General features: G+C 38.5%; 3 protein-coding genes across 5 annotated transcripts; all 3 read left to right on the top strand.

Moving 5' to 3' along the window:
• Nucleotides 1-214: 214 nt before the first annotated feature.
• On the top strand, nucleotides 215-1,793 carry LOC144708633 (beta-carotene hydroxylase 2, chloroplastic-like). The gene is made up of 6 exons (XM_078582045.1): nucleotides 215-715; nucleotides 803-862; nucleotides 939-1,145; nucleotides 1,227-1,352; nucleotides 1,419-1,475; nucleotides 1,564-1,793. The coding sequence occupies exons 1-6, from the start codon at nucleotides 311-313 to the stop codon at nucleotides 1,675-1,677; spliced, it is 969 nt and encodes a 322-aa protein (XP_078438171.1). The 5' UTR covers nucleotides 215-310; the 3' UTR covers nucleotides 1,678-1,793.
• A 10,081-nt stretch (nucleotides 1,794-11,874) lies between these two features.
• LOC144708434 (NAD(P)-binding Rossmann-fold superfamily protein) lies at nucleotides 11,875-12,990 on the top strand. The gene has a single exon (XM_078581755.1). It carries the CDS (start codon nucleotides 11,927-11,929, stop codon nucleotides 12,896-12,898), a length of 972 nt encoding a protein of 323 aa, XP_078437881.1. The 5' UTR covers nucleotides 11,875-11,926; the 3' UTR covers nucleotides 12,899-12,990.
• Nucleotides 12,991-17,127: 4,137 nt separating this feature from the next.
• LOC144708433 (protein REVEILLE 3-like) lies at nucleotides 17,128-21,249 on the top strand. Of its 3 annotated transcripts, none has more exons than XM_078581753.1 (10): nucleotides 17,128-17,856; nucleotides 18,704-18,761; nucleotides 19,294-19,417; nucleotides 19,503-19,652; nucleotides 19,723-19,848; nucleotides 19,966-20,013; nucleotides 20,200-20,309; nucleotides 20,477-20,536; nucleotides 20,635-20,735; nucleotides 20,828-21,249. In XM_078581753.1, exons 1-10 carry the CDS (start codon nucleotides 17,606-17,608, stop codon nucleotides 20,847-20,849), a joined length of 1,050 nt encoding a protein of 349 aa, XP_078437879.1. In that variant the 5' UTR covers nucleotides 17,128-17,605; the 3' UTR covers nucleotides 20,850-21,249. The 3 variants fall into 3 exon arrangements, with proteins under 3 accessions (XP_078437879.1, XP_078437877.1, XP_078437880.1); XM_078581751.1 differs by having other exon boundaries at nucleotides 19,491-19,652; XM_078581754.1 differs by lacking the exon at nucleotides 19,966-20,013 and having other exon boundaries at nucleotides 17,130-17,856; nucleotides 19,491-19,652.
• Nucleotides 21,250-24,170: the final 2,921 nt, after the last annotated feature.

Genomic DNA, 24,170 nt, shown 5'->3' with positions numbered 1-24,170 from the left:
AGGGCTATATGAGATAATCAAGACTTTGAGGTAGAAAGATAATTTGAAAGACTTTCATGGGTAGATTTGAATTCAACAAATAAGGATAGATTTATACTGAATAATAAATTTAAGGGGGGTGAATATGATAATCAAGACATTGAGGTAGAGAGAAAAGTGCAATGATTTTAATGGGTTTCATTGCAATATCTCGCAATTCAGAGGCTTTTAAGACAGTGTAGTCTTGTGGCTGAAGAAGTCGTCTTCTTCCTCGAGCTTCTTCGACCGCCAGAAGAAGCTCCAGAGGAAGGAAGCAAGGAAGAAAGTGGCTATGGCGGCGAGCATCTCCGCCGCGACGACGAGCATCTCCGCCGCGACGACGGCGATCCGCCATCGCGGCGCGGGCGGGGGTGGGCTGAGCCTGCTCGATCCGCGCCTCTTCTCGCGCCATGGCCGACGCCGGCTCGAGAGGAAGGCGCTGACCTTGTGCTTCGTCATGGCGGAGGAGCGGAAGCCGGCCGAGGCGGTGGCGGTGGACGAGGCGGCGGCGGCGCCGCCGGAGATGCAGCTGGAAGACGCGCTCGCGCTGGCCTCGTCGGCTTCCCGCGCGGCGGAGCGGCAGGCCAGGAAGAAGGCCGAGCGCCAGACCTACCTCGTCGCCGCCGTGCTCTCCAGCCTCGGCATCACCTCCATGGCCATCGCCGCCGTCTACTACCGCTTCTCCTGGCAGATGGACGTGAGTCGCCTCTTCTTCCTCCTCCGAAATCCCCAAAAATCCCCAATTTTGGCCCTAATTTGGCCCTAATTTCGCCCCCAATTGCAGGGCGGAGAGGTCTCGATCGCGGAGATGTTCGCCACATTCTCTCTCTCCGTCGGCGCCGCGGTTCGTATCTCTCTCTCTAGGGATCCATCTCTCTCTCTACGCTCGCATGGATGTCTCTCTCATCGATGGTGAGCAGGTGGGGATGGAGTTTTGGGCGAAATGGGCGCACAGAGCGCTGTGGCACGCCTCGCTGTGGGAGATGCACGAATCGCACCATCGCCCCAGAGAAGGCCCGTTCGAAGTCAACGACGTGTTCGCCGTGGTCAACGCCGTTCCCGCCATCTCTCTCCTCAACTACGGCTTCTTCCACCATGGCCTCTTCTCTGGTCTCTGCTTCGGCGCGGTGAGTTTTGACCTAATTTTCTCTCCCCCCGGCGGGAGGTTGAAGACGATGACGTGGCTGACACGTGGCGGGATTTGATAGGGCCTCGGGATTACGCTCTTCGGCATGGCGTATATGTTCGTCCACGACGGACTGGTCCACCGCCGGTTCCCGGTGGGGCCCATTGCTGACGTGCCATACCTTCGGAAGGTGGCGGCCGCGCACCAGGTCAGCGTCGGAGTTGCCACGTCGGATAGCTTGCCACGTGTTGCTGACGTGGATTTTCTTTTTTAGATGCACCACTCGGAGAAGTTTGGCGGCGTGCCTTACGGGCTCTTTCTTGGACCCATGGTTTGACTCTTGGTCAACGTTGACTTTTTTATTTTTTATTATTTTTGAAGGTGTGTTTTTTATTATTATTTTTTTGTCTGGTGATTAGGAGCTTGAGGAGGTTGGCGGATTAGAGGAGCTAGAGAGAGAGATAGATAGGAGGATGAAGGTCAGGAATGTCGTCGCCCAGAAAGGCGGCGCCGCCTCGGACGAGAGAAGATGAATGTCTGACGTGGCGCCATGGGGAGACGGGGGTTCTGCTTTGTACACATCATTTTCTATTCTAACCCATGCACCATGGCTACCTACCAAAGCAAATTCTTTTTTGTTTCATGTCTCTATCTCTCTCTCTACTTGTATCTCTAGCTCAACTAGTACCTCTATCTCTATCTCTCTCACTGTCTATCTCTACCTCTAGTTCAACCTCTATCTCTACTCCAATCTCTATCTCTTGCTCAACACCTACCTAAACATGTATCTCTATCACTCTCTCTCTATGCCTATCTCTACCTCTAGCTCAACAGTACCTCTACTTCTATCTCTATCTCTCTCTATATGTCTACCTCTACATCTAGTTCAACCTCTATCTCTACTTGTGTCTCTACCTCTAGCTCAACTAGTACCTCTACTTCTATTTCTTTCTCTAGCTCAACATCTACCTCAATTTCTATCTCCATCTCTCTCTCTATGTCTATTTCAACCTCTACTTGAACTATACTAGTTCAACCTCTATCTTTACTTGTATCTCTACATCCATCTCTACCTCTAGCTCTACCAGTACCTCTACTTCTATCTCTTTCTTTTGCTCAACATCTACCTTTTCTTCTATCTCTACCTCTACCTCTAGCTCAACCACTACCTTCACTTGTATCTCTATCTTAATCTCTACCTCTACTTCCATCTCTATCACTACATCTCTCTCTCTATCTCTACTTCAATCTCTTTCTCTATCAATATCATTCTCTCTTTATCACTTTTTCTATTTCTATGTCTACCTCTACCTCTAGTTCAACATCTACCTCTACCTATACCTCCATCTCTCTCTTTGTCTATATCATTAGCTCCATCTCTCTCTCTCTCTCTCTCTCTCTCTCTCTCTCTCTCTCTTATTTCTATTTCTTTCTCTATCTTTATCTCTACATCCAATGCCAACTCCATGGCTATCTAGATCTATTTCTACAGCAAACTCACTCGCTGTATCTGTAGGACTAAGTCTATCTATATCTCTACCTCTGCATCTACTTCTACATCTTCTCTTACCTGTCATTATACCCATACCTCTATCTCTCTCTCCACCTATACCTTTACCTGGGTGACTTTCTCTATAAACCGCTGTTTTTAGCCATCTCTCTCTCTCTACATCTATCTCTCTCTCTCTCCATCTCTATAATACTTGTATATGTCGGTCTGTACCTTTCTTAGTGTCATCTCCATAGCTGTACCTCTGTTTTTTTAGTCCGAATCTATCTGGCAAGGAGTAACGATTGCAGGAGGGATGGGTGTGGGGCCACGTGTGGGGATGTGATTGGCCATGAGCTGCCATCAGGTTGCATGGAGTAAACACGCGCCGCGTGCATGTTTTTCCTCCTCACACTGCTTCCCCGTGAGGAGAGAGAGAGAGAAACGGAGGGAGAAAATAAGGTCGAGACGGTTCAACGACGACGGCGACGGCTTCAGATTCATCGAATGTAGCTCTCTCTCTCTCTCTCTCCCCCCTTCTCTCCCTCCATGTCTCTCTCTCCCCCTCCTTGTCCCTCTCTCCCTCTCGCTCTCTCTCTCTCGCTCCGTCCCTGTCTCTCTCTGTCTCTCTCCCTCTCCCCCTCCTTGTCCCGTCGCTCTCTCTCTCCCTCTCTCCCTCCCTCTCTCTCTCTCTCTCTCTATCTCTATCTCTCTCTCTCTCTCGCTCCATCCCTCCTTCCCTCTCTCTCTCTCTCTCGCTCTCGCTCTCGCTCTCTCTCTCCCTCCTACCTCACACAATCTCTATCTCCATCTCTCTCTCTCTCCCCCCCTCCTCCCTCACACAATCTCCATCTCCATTTCTCTCTCTCCCCCCCCTTCTCCCTCACACAATCTCTATCTCCATCTCTCCCTCACACAATCTCTATCTCTCTCTCTCTCCCTCCTCCCTCACACGTTTTCTATCTCCTATTTCTCTCTCTCTCTCTCTCTTCATTTCTTTCTCTCTCTCTCTCTCTCTTCATTTCTTTCTCTCTCTCTCTCTCTCTTCCCCTCCTTCCTCACACAATCTCTATCTCATATTTCTCTCTCTCCCTCACACAATCTCTATCTCATATTTCTCTCTCTCCCTCACACAATCTCTATCTCTCTCTCTCTCTCTCTCTCTCTCTCTCTCTCTCTCTCTCTCTCTCTCTCTCTCTCTCTCTGTCTCCCTCTCTTTCTCCCTCTCTCTCCCCGTCCTCCCTCACGCAATCTCTATCTCATATTTCTCTCTCTCCCTCGCACAATCTTTATCTTCTATCTCTCTCTCTCTACCGATCTCTCTCTCCATCCCACACACATGCTCTATCACCTCTCTCTCGCTCCATCTGTTCTGTCTCCCTCCCTCCCTTCCTCCCTCTCTCTCTATCTCTATCTCTCTTTCTCTCTCTCCCACGCATACACACTTCTTCCATGTGAGGAGAGAAAGGCAAAGGGAGAAAATAAGATAAAGCCGATCCCACTACTCGGAGATGGCTTTAGATTGAAGACCAGTAGCTGTCTCTCTCTCTCTCTCTATATATATTATATGTCGAATTATATATGCATAGAAAGAGAGAGAGATTGCACATCTGGAGGACTGTAGCACACGAATCCCACAGCCTTGAACGATTGCATTGATCAGATGGTCGCAAACGTAAATAGAGTGATCAAGACAAAACCATAGTTGACGATTGACTATGTCCATTGGCCAGGCTTAATCATATCCATCATAATTTGATCATGCAAACTTTGTCAATACATAGAGTTCAGAAATTTAATTGGACTGACCAGTTAAAGGATGAGTTGATTTAAGCAATCTATCCAAGAACTTGTCTGAGGCTCGTATTGGAAGAGTTCATTAATTGAATTCACCAAGTTGATGATGACTCATCAAAATTGAGCTGGCCAAGATGGTCAATAAACAATCATATTGATAAAGAATCAATAAAAAATAATTCGACTTAGTGAATCTGATCAGCCCAACAGCCTGTTAATTTTGTTTCATTAAGATCACTGGCCCATTGAATTAGAATGAATAATATATTTTAGGTATTTGGCATCAATGCTAACCCTGATATTTGACGCCAAGCCCAGCAACGCTAGTTGGCCAACTCCAAATCCAAAATTTCAGCTTGGCCTATTCAGTTGACCAAATGGACTGACTCGAACCTAATAAAATAACACACTGAATGATTTTTATACTATTTTTTAATATTTTTGCCTCGTAGATAATAATATGTGACCTCATAACTGATTGATGAACTCGTGCATCCAAAATACCATTACATATATATTTTAGTTGTGACAAATTTATTCATTCATATTATTCAGAAACCATAATTAATTGTCAAAACTTAAAGACTAGACTTTTTGTTGTGTATTGTCCTAAAGCCAAATATGCTTGGCATAGAAAAAACTTTTGGTGCACTATTTTTAGACATTAGCATAGCATAAAAAGGAATTTCAAACATTTTTCATCAAATTAATCATTTTGATTTCATATTTATATAAATAATGTTTTACTTTACTAATCAAACATATTATCATGTTCATTTGTAACTTCTTGGGAAAGCTATGAAGTGATGAAGTAATTTAATTGTTTAGGTAGTAAGTAGAGATAGAATATCTCATTATTGATGGAATGGGGTGGAGATTGAATGACAAAGTTTTCCATGAGAGTTTGGGATATTCTTTAGAACTAAATGGGTAACATCTTTTCCCATAGTCTCACTTTCTCATGATGATCTTGTCAATTGATGGAATAATATAAGGCCATAATCCATTTGCATATTTCATGTCTTGTCTAGTATTCATTTATACAATCCGTATTCACTATTATGATTGCATGATGCTTATAATGAAGTCCAAAAATATGTAAAATAATGATTAAACAATCATGAGATCATATTATGGTGCATACTTGTCTTTAAACATGTATCCTAAAAATTTCTGGTCATAGGATACTTGAGAAGAACATCAAAATATCCAAAAATAATGGCTCCATACTCTGTTGTGAATATGATAAGGATGTTTCATCAACTAACTATTTCTACAAAGACACTAAAGGGAGAGAATGTGTTATATATAATGAGTTCACTGAATTATTTTATCTGAATGTTGTATACCTAACTATAAACCAAATCATATTTAATGGTTTTGGGTTTGAGTGACTTCATTGAGACAAAACAAAAATGATTCAGCAAAAATCAATAATAAGGATGCACACTATCTATTTGTTGTGTCTCCACAATAATGGTTATGGTATTGGCCATACTCATCATATGAGTAGGACTAGATAGTGTTATTCTATAAAGATATTTCAATGTCCTTGTCTATTATCCTTCAAACGTCAATATTTGGAACTCAAGTTCAAGGATTAGTGATCTCTATGTAATGATTTCATCATAATTAAATAAGTCAGATCATATATTCATGGAATTCATCACAATCATCATACGTGCATTATAATCAATTTATTCATGAACATGGAACGAGATATGGAACATGTGATTGACTTTCCACCCACATAAGCTTCTGCTAGTTTCCTACTTGGACAAAAGCCAATCATTTGTTAATTACCAGACCCTTTGTTTCTAGCAATGCTCAAAGTACCTTGAGAAAATGGCGTTGTTTATGGATCTGCCATATTTTTTGTCAATGGAACTTTTGCACCATGATATCTCCTTCATACATAATCTCCCTAATCAAGTGACATTTCTTAGCAAGTTTGTTAACTTCTAATGAGACTTTGATTCTTTTACTTGAGTAACAACACCATTTTTTTCACACCGAAATGAAATAGGGTCTATGATAATGATGAAACTTTATGTGGCTAACAAGCCACTCACTCATTCCATTTCCATGTTTATTAATGGAATGTATTCATTATAGTGCACGTCTGATGCTTATAATGAAGTCCATGAATATATAACCGATCTTAGAGAATTATGATGACATCGTAATACTGAAATCACTAATCTTTAAGCATGTGTTCTAATTATTAATATTCAAAGAATACTCAAGAAGAACATCAAAGCACCCAGGTAGAATATTGCCTTATTAATATGATGAATATGGTCGTCCCCTACCAATGTGTGGAGACACTACATACATAATGGGTGCTCTTTAGTGGAAAAAGTTCATTGAATTGATCTACATGAATCCCTAAATGGTATTATACCAAATTGTCAATTATGTTGATTCATGTCACAATTGTGTAAGTGGTCCTTAAACCTGAGATACCAAAGACGTTTTGTGGATGGACAGTTGTACTTTGACTATGATCTATGAGTTCCTAACCATGGGATTCTAAACAGTCTTAGTTCAGGTCCATCCAGAAGTTTGCAAAATTGATTGAGTGGTCAAGAGGAGACAGGTCAAGGAACCTGATGCAATGAAGTCCTTGGGCAAGGTTTTGAATTATCAATGAAGAATTCTTTGATGACTTCTAAATTCATCAATATTAACTCGAATGATTGATCAGGGTTTTACAGTTGACTATACCCTAATCATCCTAGGAGTATCAAGTAGATTAGGAAATATACATACACGGTAACCGATGACAAACATGTTTCCATGAATGAGTCGATACACACTCATTTGTATCTTCTAGAGCACAAATGCTAGCTTGTCACCCCACGGAGTGGAACCTCAACCTATCAATAGGGTTAAATAAATCTGAAATGAATTAATATATATGATGATATAGTTAATAATATTTGAAGGTCAATAAAGGTTATTGGGTCATTAGAGTCATTAACTAGACTGATACATGAGCCTAGAGGGTCACAGGCAAATGGTCCTAGGGTTTTTTTATGAAAAATGACCGCTTAGTATAAATAGGGGAAGGTCTTGAGTGAAATTCAACTATGCAAGAATTTTTCAAGGGCCTTTCCTTGTTCTCCCTTCTCCCCATAGCTCATATCCATTCCTAGTGCCATCAAAATGGTGAAACAATGATGACAGAGCGTGAACAGAGCTTGTAACCATGAAGGAGGAGATTCAACATGTCGAGAATCTCATGGACATGTCTAGAGTTTTCACACATGAGTATTTCGACTCATCTCAATGATCTAAGAAATCACGGATGCAATCCATGCCCAGGTGATTTGATTCGATATTTTGTTGTTTTCACAATTCCCTTAAAGTCTTATGCGACAAATCATTGTAAGCTTTTTATCCAAATCAAAGCCCTATAACCCAATAGATAAAAGGTATGCCTTTGATAACATCAAATTATATCAATAAAATTATGATTTATCCTTTTTTATGCCACGTACTTTTAGATTTGGACTTGCATTATTTATCATTTAAGGATAAAATAAGAATTTTATGATTCCTTTTCCTATGATATATTTTTATATTTATTTTTATTTTTTAGACCAACCCCATTTGGCTCCTTAGACTCAAATGGGTTTCTCATATCTTCTTGGAGTGCTATGTGAAATACAAAACTGAAGTCTATAAAATGGTGAATTTGGGATACAAATAGGAGGGAAGGATAAACCCAAGCCATCTCCTATATTATAAGAAGAGTCCTAATACATGAGAAGCCCACTCTACGCGCCCATTCAAACCTCTTAAATAACTCGGACAACTAAAGCCAAAAATTCTTGAACAAACCCACAACTTGAATTTCAAAGGCCTGTTTTCAAATCTGGAAAGGGGAGAACATTTCTCCAGGCTAAAAAGAAATTAATCCTAGCCCTCCAAACCCTTGGCAGTAAATCCAGCGGCCGGGATAGGTAGGGAAATTTTATTTAATCTCTTCTTCCCTCTCTTTCTATCTCATTGTGGATTTTCGCTCCAAACTTATTATTGTAGGCCTATTGCATCAGATTTATTTGATACATTATTTTTCTAAAAGATTGTGGGAGAGAGATTTCAAGGGTGATCAAGATTCTTGTAGAAAGAGTACCACTTGGCCCTTGTGGAAGTAATAATCAAATATGTGTGATCGTATAAATGTTTGGTTTTAATTTGATCACCATTTTATCTTGGTAAACATTCCAATGTATAGCCTAAGCCTAGACTTCAAGCTTTCCAACGCATCAAACAACACTCAAAAATTCATATAGTAGCAAAGGTTACAACATTTCTCGCCCACTACTCGTTTCTACCTAATTCTACCGCTCAGCAGCGCATCGCCTCCTGTAGATTTCATCGTGCAAAGGGTGGCATAAGGTTCTATTTTTCCTTAAAATTTATTTATGGCCCTAAAAAAAACCAAAAAGTTCTTAAAAACCATAAGAATTTATAAGAACTTTTAGAAACAATATAAATATGTATTTCATTTATTTAAAATAGTTTATACTAGCTTTCCTTCATTTTGTTGATTTTATCTTTAGAAAATAGTTAAAAATACAATATATATATATATAAATCACTTAAAATTTATTTTTTAAAATATATTTGGATTGCAATTTACTCACTCATTACTTCCCTTGTGAATTCGGCCCTTACTTGCCCTATTTTTAAGTAAGGAAAATTTTATAAATATTGTTGCATAAATCAGAGCATTAAAATGACTTATTTAAACCAAATTGTGATTTATCAGCCTCTAAGGGTTGTTATGAATATTCAATGACCCCTTCTCCTTGGAGACATCAGCAACAATGATGTACTCAGCTTTTGTTGTGAAGTTTTACATTGGCCTACTTGGAACCATTCTGATAGGCTATGCCTCCATGTTGCATAAGTATGACGCCAAATTTAGACTTTCTATCATTTGGGTATCATTAAAAACACTGATGACTTTTAAAGACATCAAGAAGATATCACACATCGCAACAACTAGAGCTTAGGCCACCTTATGCTTTATACAGAGAATGATGTACACAATAAATCTGATTGTCACAACACAGTGGACCTCTCTTATATTTATCAATCCTAAAACCTTTTTCATCTTGATCTCTATCTTCATGGATTTTTTAAAATGCAAAGAATTTGATTGACCTATCTCTATAGATCTGTACTCCCAATACATAGGTTGCTTCCCCCAAGTCCCTTCATGGAGATGACATTTGATAGTCATGCCTTTATCAATGATACCATTCCTTCATCATTCTCAATTAGTAGAATGTACTTTAGATAAAAAAAATTATGAAAAGTATGATTATAATCATGCTCTCATTGGTCTTTTGTATTCACACATGGCTCATTTTCATTCTAAATGAATAAATGGGAGTCAATCACTTTATCAAAACTCATATTCCAACTTATAAAAGTTTATAAGTCCATAATGAACTATATTGATAGATCGCATATTTTTCAGATCCCTAATGGACACAAATATTTCCATACAATGAATCACAAACAATTGATAGAATGCGCATCCTACCTCATGTCAAAGAGGTGATATGTCACTATTTCATTTTCTAAAATAAGAAATAGCTTTGCAATTCATGTAAATTGATACCTTGAAATTTTCTAGTTTGGGATTGTGTTCAACTTTAATTCCTCATTCTTTATACTTAGGGTTCACCTCAGTAAGATTGATGTCATATCGGTCTACATGTCCTTCTTTCAGGTCTGATGTTGATCCACTAACTAAAATGACTAAAATTCTTATACTATAAGGAAATGAAAAAAATTACCTAATAATTAGGGACATAGCATTCAGAAACTTTAGTGTTGATATCAAAATTGACAGGGTCATGACTTAATATCAGCTGTTGAACTATTGTTTTTTCATCGTTGAAGTTCTGATGGCCTAAAACTAACCTGTTGATTCTAATGGAACCCAAAAAATTGAAAAAAATATTTGGTTCAAATCCAAAAACTATAACGGAAGAATTGCTCCATGGTGATCAGGCATTGAAAGGGCACGCCACCCCCACCAGAGTACGTCATATGTCCAATAACCTGTGGAAGCCCAATAACCATCACAAATCATAACCAATAACCAATTATCCACTATCTTAATGAAGATCAACTATCATTGAAACCCAATAAGATTTCATCAATAGAATTGAGAAATTGGATCCTAGTTCGAAAAGTATGTAATATGCCAAATTATGGACTTGGAAGGAAATATGGGGAATTTTTTTATTTGGGCTAAATGAGGGGGGTCTTAGATTGTAACCTAATATAATAATATAAATGGCATTTTAAATAAAAATCAAAATGAAATAATTATTATGTTCCCAAGATTCAAATAATATTGCACAATATGCCAAGTTGGTTGTGGAATATTTTCTTTTCCTTATCTAGCACCCCACAACCTCTAGAACCCCAAAAACCAGGCCGATTTTTTCAAACAATTTTCACTTTTTTTTGGAATTTGGGCTGAACATTTTTCAAAAAGAGGCCTAGATTGGAAACATATCTAATCAAGACTCAGAAAATTTAACAAATAATACATCAAAAGAAAAGATTTCATCCATCCATTTTTCTGAAATTTCTGACTATTCTTAGAATCTGGGATGAGCACTTTTGAAAGAAAAGCGACCCAGGTTGGAAACATATGGAATACAAATTTACTTGGATCGTATTTTCTGTCTGTTGCGAGACTGTCTCTATATCTATTATAGATGCAAGACTCGCTTTCTTTCTCCTCGATTTTCTGGATCTCTCATTAAAATTACTAACTGTTCTTCTGATAAATCAGTGATTAGCATCACCTTTGTTTATCCTCTGGATAACCTCAGTACTTATCATTATCTCTCGTTATGTATAAGACGCATTCTAAAGTATTTACAGATTAACTGAGCTGCCTAGAATGATAGTAAGTAATAAGTTCTAGCAAACAAATCCATTAAAAAAACTCAACCCACCCATTCCCAGGCAAAAAAGAAAAACCACCAGACTCACACCTAGATAACCTCAGTGCTTATCATCACCTCTCTTTATGTCTAAGACACTTTCTAAAATATTTACCAATTAACTGAGCTACATAGGATGGTAGGAAACAGAAAATTTAGAACAAACAAATACATTAAAAAAAACTCAACCAACCCATTCCCAGGCCCAAAAAAAAAAAAACCACCAGCCTCACAGCTAACCCCGCAGGATAACCTCATTGATTAGCATCACCTCTCTTCATCTATAAAACACTTTCTAAAATATTTACATACTAACTGAGCCTCCTAGAACGATAAAAAGCAATAAATTCAAACAAACAAACAAATCCCTTGCAAAAAAAAAAAAAAAGAAACAAAACCCACCCACCAGACTCAGACCAAACACCGGTATCCTTTAACTGCACCAACCCCCACTATCCCCTTCAGTCTCTCACAAGTCACCCGCCAGTTTTCCTCCCCACCTCTCCATCCATGGCTTCCCCATCAACCCCAGTCTTCCTGGACGCAGCCAAACTGACCTCCCTCCTCCCCTTCCCAGCCCTTTTCACCCACCTCCAATCCTCCCTCTCTTCCTCCTCCTCCATAGAATCCCCCCTCCGCCATATCCACACCATCAACCCTTCTTCTTCCTCCTCCCTTCTCCTCATGCCGGCCTGGTCCCTCTCCTCTCCCCCCTACCTCGGAGTCAAGCTCGTCACCTCCTTCCCCTTAAACTCCCCCAGCGTGCACGCCACCTACAACCTCTTCAGCGCAACCAGCGGCGCGCCGCTAGCGACCATGGACGGCACCCAACTCACCCTCCTCCGCACCGCCGCGGTCTCCGCCCTCGCCGCTTCCCACCTCGCCAGACCCGGCTCCCGGGTCCTGCTCCTGCTCGGCGCCGGCTCGCTCGCCCCGCACCTGGCTCGAGCCCACCTCCGGACCCTCCCGAGCCTCCGGCGCGTCGTGGTCTGGAACCGCACGCCAGACAAAGCCCGCCTGCTGGCCGCCCGGCTAGCACAAGAGGAGGAGTTTATAACGGTGGAAGTAGCGACGGAGATACGAGGAGAGGTGGTCGGAGAGGCGGATATTGTTTGCTGTGCGACGGGGTCGGAGGTGGCGCTGGTGAAGGGGAGGGAGTTGAAGGTGGGGGCTCATTTGGACTTGGTGGGTTCCTTCAAGGAAGGGATGAGAGAGTGCGATGGAGAGGCGGTGAGGAGGGGGAGAGTGTTTGTGGACTCGGCCGCGGCGATGGAGGAGGCGGGGGAGCTGGTCGCGGCGTTTGCGAGCGGGGAGATTGGAAGGGGCGACGTGGTGGGGAGTTTGCGGGAGTTGGTGAGCGGGGTCGTGGTGGGGAGGACGACGGAGGAGGAGATTACCGTGTTTAAGTCTGTGGGTTCGGCAGCGGTTGATCTTCTCGCTGCCCAGCTCGCTTACGAGAATTTCCTCCGCGGAGAGGGTTGAGTTTTTTCTTTTATCTGGTTATCGTTATCGTTATCTGGTTGTTGTTGTTAATGTTCGTCATGGTTATCGTGTTATCCTTCTTTTTCTGATCATCGTCATGGTTCTCATCATCGCCATTATCATCGTCGTCATCATCATCATCTTGTTCTTCTCCATCTTGCTCATGTTCATCGCAGTCATCGTGTTATTGGTTGTGTTTGTTATTATCTTGTTGTTCTTGTTGTTAATGTTCATCATGGTCATCGTGTTCTCCTTCTTTTTCTGATCATCATCATGGTCCCCAACATCGCCATCATCATCGTCGTCATCTTCTTCTTCTTCTTGCTCAAGTTCATCGTAGTCATCGTGTTTTTGGTCGTGTTTGTTTTTATCTTGTTGTTTTTGTTGTTATTGTTCGTGTACTTCTTTCTTATCATCATCATCATCATCATCATCATCTTCTTCTTCTTCTTCTTCTTCTTCTTCTTTTTCTTCTTCTTCCTCCTTTTCTAATCACCGCCATGGATTTCATCTTTTCACCATCATCCTTTTCTTCTTATTTTTCTAATCACCGTCATGGTCATAAACATCATCATCATCATCATCATCATCCTTTTCGTAGTCTTCTTTTCTAATCACCATCATGGTCATCAACATCGTCATCATCATTTTTTTCTTCTTCGTCTTTTTCTAATCACCGTCATGGTCATCAACATCACCATCATCATCATCACCTTTTTCTTCTTCTTCTTTTTCTAATCATCGTCATGGTCATCAACATCACCATCATCATCGTCATCATCATCATCTTTTTGTTCTTCTTTTTGCTCATGTTCATCATGTTCATCGTGTTCTTCTTTTTCATGTCATTGTAACTGGAATCGTTGCTGTTATTAACAGTATCTTAATCATCATTTTCTTCTTCCTCTTGTAAATATTCAGCATGGTCATCGTGTTTTCCATTTTCTGATCATTGTCACTGGCATCGTTTTCATCATTTACATCATCATCATCATCATCATCTTCTTCTTCTTCTTCGTCTTGTTCATGTTCATCATGGACATCGTGTTCCCCATTTTCTGATCATTGTCACTGGCATCGCTGTCATCCTTTACACCATCATCATCATGTTCACCATGATCTTCATCATCATCATCATCATCATCATCATCTTCTTCTTCTTCTATTTCTCATTCTTGCTATGTTCTTCTTCATCATCATCATCATCTTCTTCTTCTTCTTCTTTTTCTTCTTTTTCTTCTTTTTCTTCTTTTTCTTCTTTTTCTTCTTTTTCTTCTTTTTCTTCTTTTCTCATTCTTTCTATGTTCATCATCATCATCATCATCATCTTCTTCTTCTTCTTCTTCTTTTTCTTCTTTTCTCATTCTTGCTATGTTCGTCTTCAGCATCGTGCTCTTTTTTTTCTGGCATTGGCACAGGCATTGTCGTCGTTAGTTACGTCATAATCATGCTCTTTTTATTCATTTTTTACTCATGATCATGGTCATTATCATCATCATCATCATCTTCTTCTTCTTCTTCTTTTTCTTCTTTTCTCATTCTTGCTATGCTCGTCTTCAGCATCGTGCTCTTTTTTTTCTGGCATTGGCACAGGCATTGTCGTCGTTAGTTACGTCATCATCATGTTCTTTTTATTCATTTTTTACTCATGATCATGGTCATTATCATCATCATCATCATCATTCCTTCTTGATCATCATCATCATCATCATTCCTTCTTGATCATCATCATCATCATCATCATCATCTTCTTCTTCTTCTTCTTATCGTCATCATCAGTGTTGTAGTTCCTGGCCATTGTCAGAGGCATCGTCGTAGTCTGTAAAATCATCATCATGTCATCATCATTTTCCTTTTATTCATTTTTTACTCTTCATCATCATTATCATTATCATTATCATCATCATCATCATCATTCTTTTTCTTCTCATTCTTGCTATGTTCTTCATTGTCGTCGTGTTGTTCTTCTTGTTCTGGTCAATTATCACAGGCATTGTCATTATCATCTTCTTCTTTTTATGACGTAATACATAAATTAATAAAGAGAGAGCGCACCGCCTCAAACACCGGTTCTGGTTTGAGGGCCGCAGTGGGCCCACCTTGGTCATTTAATTCCATTTTATGATGTCAAATCAAAGTTTAATTCTAAAGTTTACTTATACGCTGTCTCTAGTAATTAATAATCTAATAATCTGGAGAGGGAAAATTATAATCTGATTTAAATATGAATTTATTAATATTTTGATCTCAATGGTTGGCCCCAAAGTTCTCCCTGCATGCCACAATAAACGTATTATGTATATTTAATTAAAAAAGTTGGAGAGAGACATAATAAAATCATGTATTACATATAGGCTTGAAATATATAAAAAATAAATTTGGAGGCTAGATGACAAAAATAAGATATTGTTGAATTCCCTAACTCCAACTGCGACAAAATAACTGCATCACGTAAATGAAAAAATAAGTTAGAAGAAAGGTTGAGCCATAAATAAATAACTTTTTGAAGGATACGACTGAAAATGTATTGAGAGGACAGAAACGTATATTTTGTTGTATAATCTGATTTAATAAATTTAAGTACTAATAGTCAATAAATCCATTTAAACTTGGATCGGAACTTTAATTGTTAATTGCTTCATTTTATGGGTCATGAGCTCCATATTTAATTTAACAATCAAAGTTATTACGTATATGAATAATTAACGTACAAATGGGTTGAACTGTAACTAATTTTTTTCTGAAGGAGAAAATAAAAATAAGAAATGGGGACCAGAACTATACAATGGGCGGAATGAAATGACATGGCAAATTGGCGAAAGCATACACGAAAGATTAAAATAATAATAAAAAAACTTTGGAGGTCCGAACAGGAAAATGAAGCAGTGTTAAATTTATTTCAACAGTGTTAAACTAACTTAATAACTTTTTAGGGTATTATAAAATTAAAATAATATTATTAATCTAATAAAAAATCCAAATAGAAAATGGAATCTTTAATCGCAAAGCTGAAAACCTGTCCAAAATATAGGTATCACTTAAAGTAACAATTCAATTACAAAAAAAATTTAAACCATAACTAAATAGCTTTGACATGTTAATGGTATAATAATAAGAATAATCAAACTACAAAATTGAAGGAGACTTTAATCTGACGACCGAAAACCTGCCCAAAATAAATGCATTACATATATTTATTAAATTAAATTACAAACAGGTTTAAACAGTAACTAAATATCGTTTTATATGATAATAATGTAAATCAATAATAATGAAAGTAGAAAATTAAGGAGAGTTTAGTCGAAACAAAGCTGCCCAAAATAAATGTATTGCATATATTTACAAATTAATTACAAACAGGGTCAAGAATTAACTAAATAAGTTTTAAAGGATAATAATATAAAATCAATGATAATGAAAGTAGAAAATTAAGGAGACTTTACTCCCCCCACTGAAAACCAGCCCAAAATTAATATATCACATAAACTATCAATTCAGTTTTAAACATGGTTAAATCAGAACATTTTTTGGAAAATAGCACTTATCAAGCTAGAAAATGATGAAGAATTTACTTGGAATACTGAAAACTTCCCCAACAATAAAGTTGTGAATAACGTTAGCAGTTAAGTTAAATACATGATTAAACTATTAATAACTAATTTTTATAAGACAATTAAAATAACGAAACTATAAATGAAGGGACTAATGCCCCGGCCGAAAACTTGCCCAAAATAATGATTAGAAGAAAATTAACAGTAAATTTAAGTACATGATTAAACTAGTACTAACTACCTTTTATAAGACAATTAAAATCATCAAACTACAAAAGGAAGGGACTAATTCTCCGGCCGAAAACTTGCCCAAAATAATGATTAGAAGAAAATTAACAATAAAGTTAAGTACATGATTAAACTATTAGTAACCAAACTTTTATAAGACAATTACAATAATCAAACTATAAAACGAAGTAGACTATTTGGAGAAACTTAACATACGGGGTTAGACCGCAACTAAACAATTTTTTCAGGACAAAAATACAAAAAATCAAAGTAGAAAACCAACCAGTCTTTCAATCCCACAAACTTGCCCAAAAGAAAGGTACCAAACAAATTAACAATTAAACAACAAACAAGGGTTAAATCGCAACAGACAACTTTCTAGAGGGCATTAATAAAAAAACCAACCAAGTATTTCAGTGGGAACACAGGAAAGTCTGCGTAGTTTGTGGATGCTACAAGGAGAGAGAGAGACAGAGAGGAGAGAGAAAGAGCGGCACGCCCTAGAGAGAGACAGTGGAGGAGCGCGAGAATCTAGCGAGAGAAAGGGACAGAGAGGAGAGAGAGAAGGGGCCAGATATCCTAGAGAGAGAGTGGGGGAGTCTAGAGAGAGAATCTAGAGAGAGAATATAGAGAGAGAATCTAGAGAGAGAGAGAGAGGCTAGGAGGGCACGGCAGGAGGGAAGAGAGGGGCCACACTCATCACATACTGAAGGGGGGGAAGAGAAGGAGGTCGTCGTTATCGCCATCACCACCGCCACCTGTTCTCTGGCTCTCCATTCAGCGGCGGAATCAACAACAAGAACGACTACAGCGCCCAAGAACAGCTCAGAAACCCTCGAAAGAACGCAGATCCGGCGAGAAAATTGGGGAAAAGGGTTCAAAGATCGTCGATTTTTGGTGGGTTTTCTCGGATTTTTTGTGACTTCGCATGACTGTGGAAGGCGACGGCCCAGTGGGCTTATTCCCGGCCGATCAATCTCCGCAATCTCTTCATCAATCGCCGCCGGCGGGCATGGCCCTAATTGGGTACCCCCCTTTGGCCCCCTCTGCCTCGGGAATCAACGCCAGTTCTTCCAACGACGATCCCAGCAAGAAGATTAGGAAGCCTTACACCATCACCAAGTCTAGGGAGAGCTGGACCGAGCAGGAACATGATAAATTTCTCGAGGCGCTCCAGCTGTACGCCCTTCTTTCCCATTTTTCCGCTCTTACCTTTTTTTGATTTTTCTTTCAGTTCCAACTTTTTTCCATGGGTGATTTCTGGGTTTGTGTCTTTTCTGGATTCCCAAATTAGGGTTCACGATTGGTAGAATTATCTTGAGCGATTGAGAAATCTGGATTGGTTTTTATGGCTTTATTTTGAGCGATTTTTGCTCGGCGAAATCTGCGCTACTTGGGGATCTTTTGGGTCCAACTTCAGTGAATATAAATTGCGGATAATTATGGCTCAGTATTGAATTACAAACAGCTCAAGATCACAGAATCGTTTCTCTCTCTCTCTCTCTCTCTCTCTGCTGAACTCTTTCTATGGCGGGTGGAGTAAACTGAATGGTCTTTTATGCTCCCTTGGCACCAACGAATGATTTTGTTCTCAGTCTCAGTGATGAAATAATTTCGGGAACCTCAGATTTTAGCTGAAATTCATGGTAACCGAGAAACCTACCCTGATACAGACAGGGTTTCGTCTCTTTTGTTGATGGGGGTGTTTGATTTATTCCTCTATTGTTATGATTCATTTTCACCAGGGAAACTATTGAGATAATTACTTCTCAGTTTGATTCTTCTACTCTATCCGTAGTTTGGGTTCGGATAAGAGAACTGGAATTATTGGAGGACAACTTTAATGTCTAATTTTCCATGGAATAATTTCAGTAATCCTTGTAATTTATCAATCAGCTGTGAGACATTATGAATCATTTGTTTTCTCGAGTGGTTGTGAGTGAGGTGTCATTCACTCGTAAAGAAAAGTATATTTTCTCCTTCGAATTGAGGCTCATCATTTCATTATTTCAACTCGTTATTCCAGGTTTGATCGAGACTGGAAAAAGATTGAAGCTTTTGTGGGCTCGAAGACTGTAATCCAGGTATGTAAAATTCGCAACTTAAGAAAACAGGGCAAGAGTACTCTATGTGGTGTTTTGGAAAAACAACAATTTCATGTTTGATAAAGGATTCTGCTTAAAATTCTCATCCGATTGGAGTTCTGGCGACTAGGAAATCTAGAAGACTCACCCTAGAGCTGTGGAATAACATAGTAAATCTAATTGTATTGAAATAGGATATGATATTTGAGGTTCAGAAGCACAATGTGTGCTATAAACTCTTGCTTTCATTCCATTCCATCTGCCTTAATTATAGATAGATAGGAGATCACAAAATTGCTTCAAACTCCCTTCTAAAACACTGATTGAACTTTCTCCATCGTGCTATCAAGAATTCTATGGCATGCCGTAATTTCTTTTTGAAAGAAATGGCGTGCCATAATTATCTTCAATCAATATAAGACAACTGTACTTGAGATTTCAAAACTCTATTCACTGTGTACCCATTGTAAAGCAATATTGTGTACCACTCCGTTTAATCTGGAACCTCTCTCATCAAATAAAATTCCCGCAGATTCGAAGCCATGCGCAGAAATACTTTCTAAAGGTTCAGAAGAGCGGGACAAGTGAGCATGTCCCGCCACCTAGGCCAAAGCGTAAGGCCGCACACCCTTATCCTCAGAAAGCATCAAAAAACGGTAACAAAAGCTTAGAACCAACCCATCTATCTAGATTTATATTTTAAATTCCTTAATTGTGCCCTAACTTCAGGAAATCTCCCAGTTCCTTTATTATCCCAAAGCACTCGGCCGTTCCAAGCATCTTGCTTGCTGGAGCCAAACTCTGCCATGAGAATGGATTCTGGGGCAACTGCTCCTTCGTGGTCTCAGAGCACGTCTGTTCCGCCACTCAGCTCTTCAAATCTGACCAAGGGTATGTCTTTGATTTATAATTATTTTACTTCTCGGACAGAAGATTCATGGTTTTTTATTTACCTTTGCAGATGATTCTCGACTCGTGGGCTCGGGAGTGGTTACTAATTGCTGTTCGAGTAGCACGGAGAGCCCTTCTGGGACGCGTCCAATCTCTGATACAACTGTTCAACAAAATCCCATGTCCTCTCTTCGCGGTATGTTTTTCCATTACTGTCGATTTTCTGCAAATTCTAGATAACCAGTTTGAAATTTCAAATTGTTGATATTTAAGCAACTACCGCTTTGCTAAAAAGTTTTAGCTCATTGCAAAGGTGTTAGCTCGCTTCTTTACATAGGCAGGATGTTGACTTCAAGAAAAGGTGTCATTCTAGATATTGCATGCTTAATTCCCTCTTTATCTGGCATTTTTAGTTAGAGATGATTGAGTACTTTGGTTGGCTTATTGATTATAAAATGTCAGGCAGTTTCCATTGCAACTGGCGATGTTTGTTTTTTACTCCTCAGTCAATTCCATGATATCTCATTTGCAAGTTTCTGCGTTGCAGTCATGCCCGACTTTGTTCAAGTTTATAGATTTATTGGGAGCGTGTTCGACCCTAATAAAAGTGGTCACCTACAGAAACTTAAGGAGATGGATCCAATTGATGCAGAAACGGTAAGTAATGTGGCCTTTTAATATATTTTAATATATATTTTTTGGTTTTTCTTTCTCAAAATCTAGCTGGAGTCATAATCTAATTCTTTAGCTGTCATTATCTTCCACTTTTGGATATTTTCATAAATCCCGACTTAAGTAATGTGGCCTTCTTTTTTACTGTCCAGGTGATGTTACTAATGAAGAATCTATCAGTTAACTTGACAAGCCCTGATTTTGAAGACCATGTGGGTGCCTTTCTCTCCACTTTATTTTAATCTTTTGGTTGTGAGATAATAATAGAGGACTTATTTTTATGCGTTATTTATTTTTATCTCTCAAGCAGAGGAGATTGCTCTCTTCATATGATGTCGGCATCGACGAGGTCAAACATTGCGGTGCAATAGACGCTCTCCAAGCCAGTGAATCCATGAACACCCCTTTCATGTAACTGCTAATTTCTTGAAATGCAAACCTTTTTCTCATAAAAATAACTAAACAGTAAGTAATTATTATTTTCATCTTATATCTTTGCGTAGGGCCAAGGGCGCATCATCATAAAGGAAACTGTGATCTGCACATCTCCAAGGTGTCCTGATCTCAATCCTTTTTTTGGGTGATTTCCACGTCCGTGAGCACATCCGGTGAGCTTGCCTGCCTTTCTGTGAGATGTACCCTATATCTGTGGCCATTAAAACAACATAAAAAAAATCCGTTCTTGCTTACTCGGGCTGCTTGGGATGGATGTTCCAGTGGAGTCTCCTCCTGTACAGGTAGTGGCCACAGAATGAAGTTCCCTATACTGGGTTACTCTTTGTTTCTTGTGAAGAGCCCTGTAATCTCAGCAGAAGCTCAGCTACTGTAGCCTGCCATGTAAATTCTGAGAGAGGTTATATCTAGTGTTGTAGGGTGTGCTGTGCCATGTTTCCCGCCTATTAATGATTTCAGCTTGCCCCGTTAATCGGTCATTTCTTTTAATGTTTGCAAGGATAAAATGTTACTCATCGAGTTTCATCTTCAATTCTCATCCAGGATACATGTGGGTTGATGGTATTCTTTTGAATTCCTGTAAAACAACTGAAGATGGTACTTCATAGAGAGGAATCTGAAGAAAACTGTTTTTTTTTGTGGAAAGCAGGATTATGTTTTTCCCCTGTGGTGATCACTTTTCTCCGTTCTCGGGCGTGAGTTCTCTCCGTTCGGTAAAGGAGACTAGTCTTGTAGCATCATTAGGTTGTTCCCAGTGTTATTATGTTATCTTAGGAATAGAAGGAAACTCAAGGATGTTAAGCTGGTTCACATGCATAGTCACATCATTGTATTCTCTGAGATGCATTCCATGACATTTCAATTACACTACCACTTCGCATACATTAACATTTTATTATTTACTATGATTTTTCCCATTTTTCTATGCTAAATAGGACTTGTTTGAGTTTTCATTGAATATTTAACGGATTGTTTTAAAAGAACAGTATGTTTCCAAGAGCCTTACTCCAGAACTCAGTATGCCTAATAAGGAACATCAATGACCCAAATAGGATCCACCTTATGAAAAAAATTGTAAATTATGATTTTTTAACAAAAAAATATAATTTGATATTTATAAGGTACTGATAAAAAGAAAAATAGAATAAAGCTCAACAGCTGTAGAGCGTATTCAACGGTGGGGGACATGATCTACTCAATCTATGTGACCATCACTTAGCTTACTGTTGTCCATTTCAAAGATTCCTCTATTTATTTACACTTACATAAATACAGTGACCTACTAGAACAGTTTATTGAGATAACTGTTTCCCATTTTCGTTTTAAAGTTAGTGTCCCTTATTTTTCCAGTACTAATTTTATTAATTATTAATGAATTTATGTCTAATATATCTTCATACTTGCACAAATAAACTCAAAGAATGATCTCACAGAAAAACCTTCCTGATCTACATTGTCATCTCATAATAATAGTTGCCAAACCATTGCCACCTTTTTTCTTTTCCTTACAAGCCAGAGATGTGAACATCAACTTGGGAGGTGCACTTGTGAGAAAGTGAATTAGACTGGATGAGATGCATCTTCATATTAGACATTCAATTATTCACATACTTCGAAAAAAATTATGTATTTCATATTTAGAGACATTGGCCTTTTTCCTAATCGACTATTACACCAAATTGAAAAGCTTTAATGATAGAATTTCATTTGATTATGTATCATTATTAAAATATTTAGATTTCTGCTGTCACAAGATTTCTAGACTTAAATGAAATTAAAAGTCCAAATCAAAATATGTACAATACACTCTTTTTCTTTACATTGGACAAGGAACTCACCAACTGCATGGCGAGTATAAAGTCTCCCAAGAAATATCTATATCCTTTTTTCTGGCCCAAGTATGAAAGGTATGAACCAACATATCACTAATGATAAGCTACATGATAAGCCTAAAAATGCACGTAAAAATGTCGTTGATTTTGGATTTAGACTTATACAATAAAATTTATAATTTCCCTTAATCACTAAATACGAATATAGAGCAAGTAAGGGGTCGAACCACAGGGAGGCAACAAATGAGAATTTTAATCTAATTTTAATTAATTAATTCAAAAATGAATTAATTTTTCAATTAATAAATCTTAATTATCCTTAATAATATTCTTTAATAAATCAAAATTAAGTAAAAACTTAATTTTGATTTTTAATATTTTGGTCAGAAAATTCAAGATATGAATATTTTAATTTTAAGCTCAGATTAATTCAGATTATTAATTTCCCAATTATTATGAATTTTAAAACAATTTTATGAATTAAAATTGGGAATTAAATAATCAAGAAAGGGATGTTTCAATTGGACTTCAAGATAGATGAATTTTCGATTCAAATTTTATTTTTAGGTTTTTTATATATTAAATTAAATTCCTAAACAATAAAAATCAAAATCTAGAGAGAGAAACTAAACAAATTAACCTAGAGAGAGAAAGTGAAGAAATTGGGGAAAAGATGAAATCCAACCCTAAATAAAAAATCTAATGAAGCAGAAATGTTTTAAATTGATTAAGAATTAATTATCAAAAATCAGATCTTGAATCGGAATTAAAATGAAGTGCTAATTTCATTCAAAACAAACTTCTAGGGCATGTACATTCCGCCCATGCCTTGGTGTTTTAGAATTGTTCAAGAAGATGATTGAAATACAAATCAGAGACTTACAAATTTGAGTTCAGAAGCAAGATCTGTCGACTTCAAGAATCCCTCCTGTGTCCTTCGTGGCCAATTGCTTGGGGAGAGCCTCCAAAAGTGATTTTCGCCCATTTCCAGACCTGCTTTTAAAGATCCAACCATCTGGATTGTAGAGGGAGAAAAGACGAACCTACCCTCAAAATTTCAGCCCAATTGGACTTCTAGATCTCAAGATATCAAGGTTTTAGTGAGGATTAATCTAAGCCGTTAGATTAAATTTATCTCTCCTCCAATAAGTTAGGAAATGGCGTTTTTATTGGTCGGAATGCCTTTTTCTCGTTGTCCCCATCCTCGGATCACGTCATGACACGTGATTGTCCGCGTCATCAGCGCCCGCAATGATTGGAGAATATTCTCCCATTTAACTGGTTAAAAGGACGCCATGTAACCCTATCTAAAAAAATATAAAGATATATATATTTTTTCGTCAGCCGCAATGTTTGACTTATTCTTCTCTCTCTCTTTTTTTTTTCACGTGTGTCGGTGGCCGCAATTTTTGACTTGTCCTATGATAAAAAAAGGGGCTGTGAGCGTACCTTAAAAAAAAATTTATCGATTTACGGCGTCGATTTCCGCGTGTTCGCGGAAAATCAACGCCGTAAAGCGTCGATTCCTAAGAGGAATGTCGGTTAGCGCATACATGGCACG

The sequence above is a fragment of the Wolffia australiana genome, chromosome 10 (assembly GCF_029677425.1).
Source record: "Wolffia australiana isolate 7733 chromosome 10, ASM2967742v1".
Lineage (NCBI taxonomy): Eukaryota > Viridiplantae > Streptophyta > Magnoliopsida > Alismatales > Araceae > Wolffia > Wolffia australiana.
Note: the sequence above shows the minus strand (reverse complement) of the source record. Positions and strands in the feature narration are given on the sequence as shown.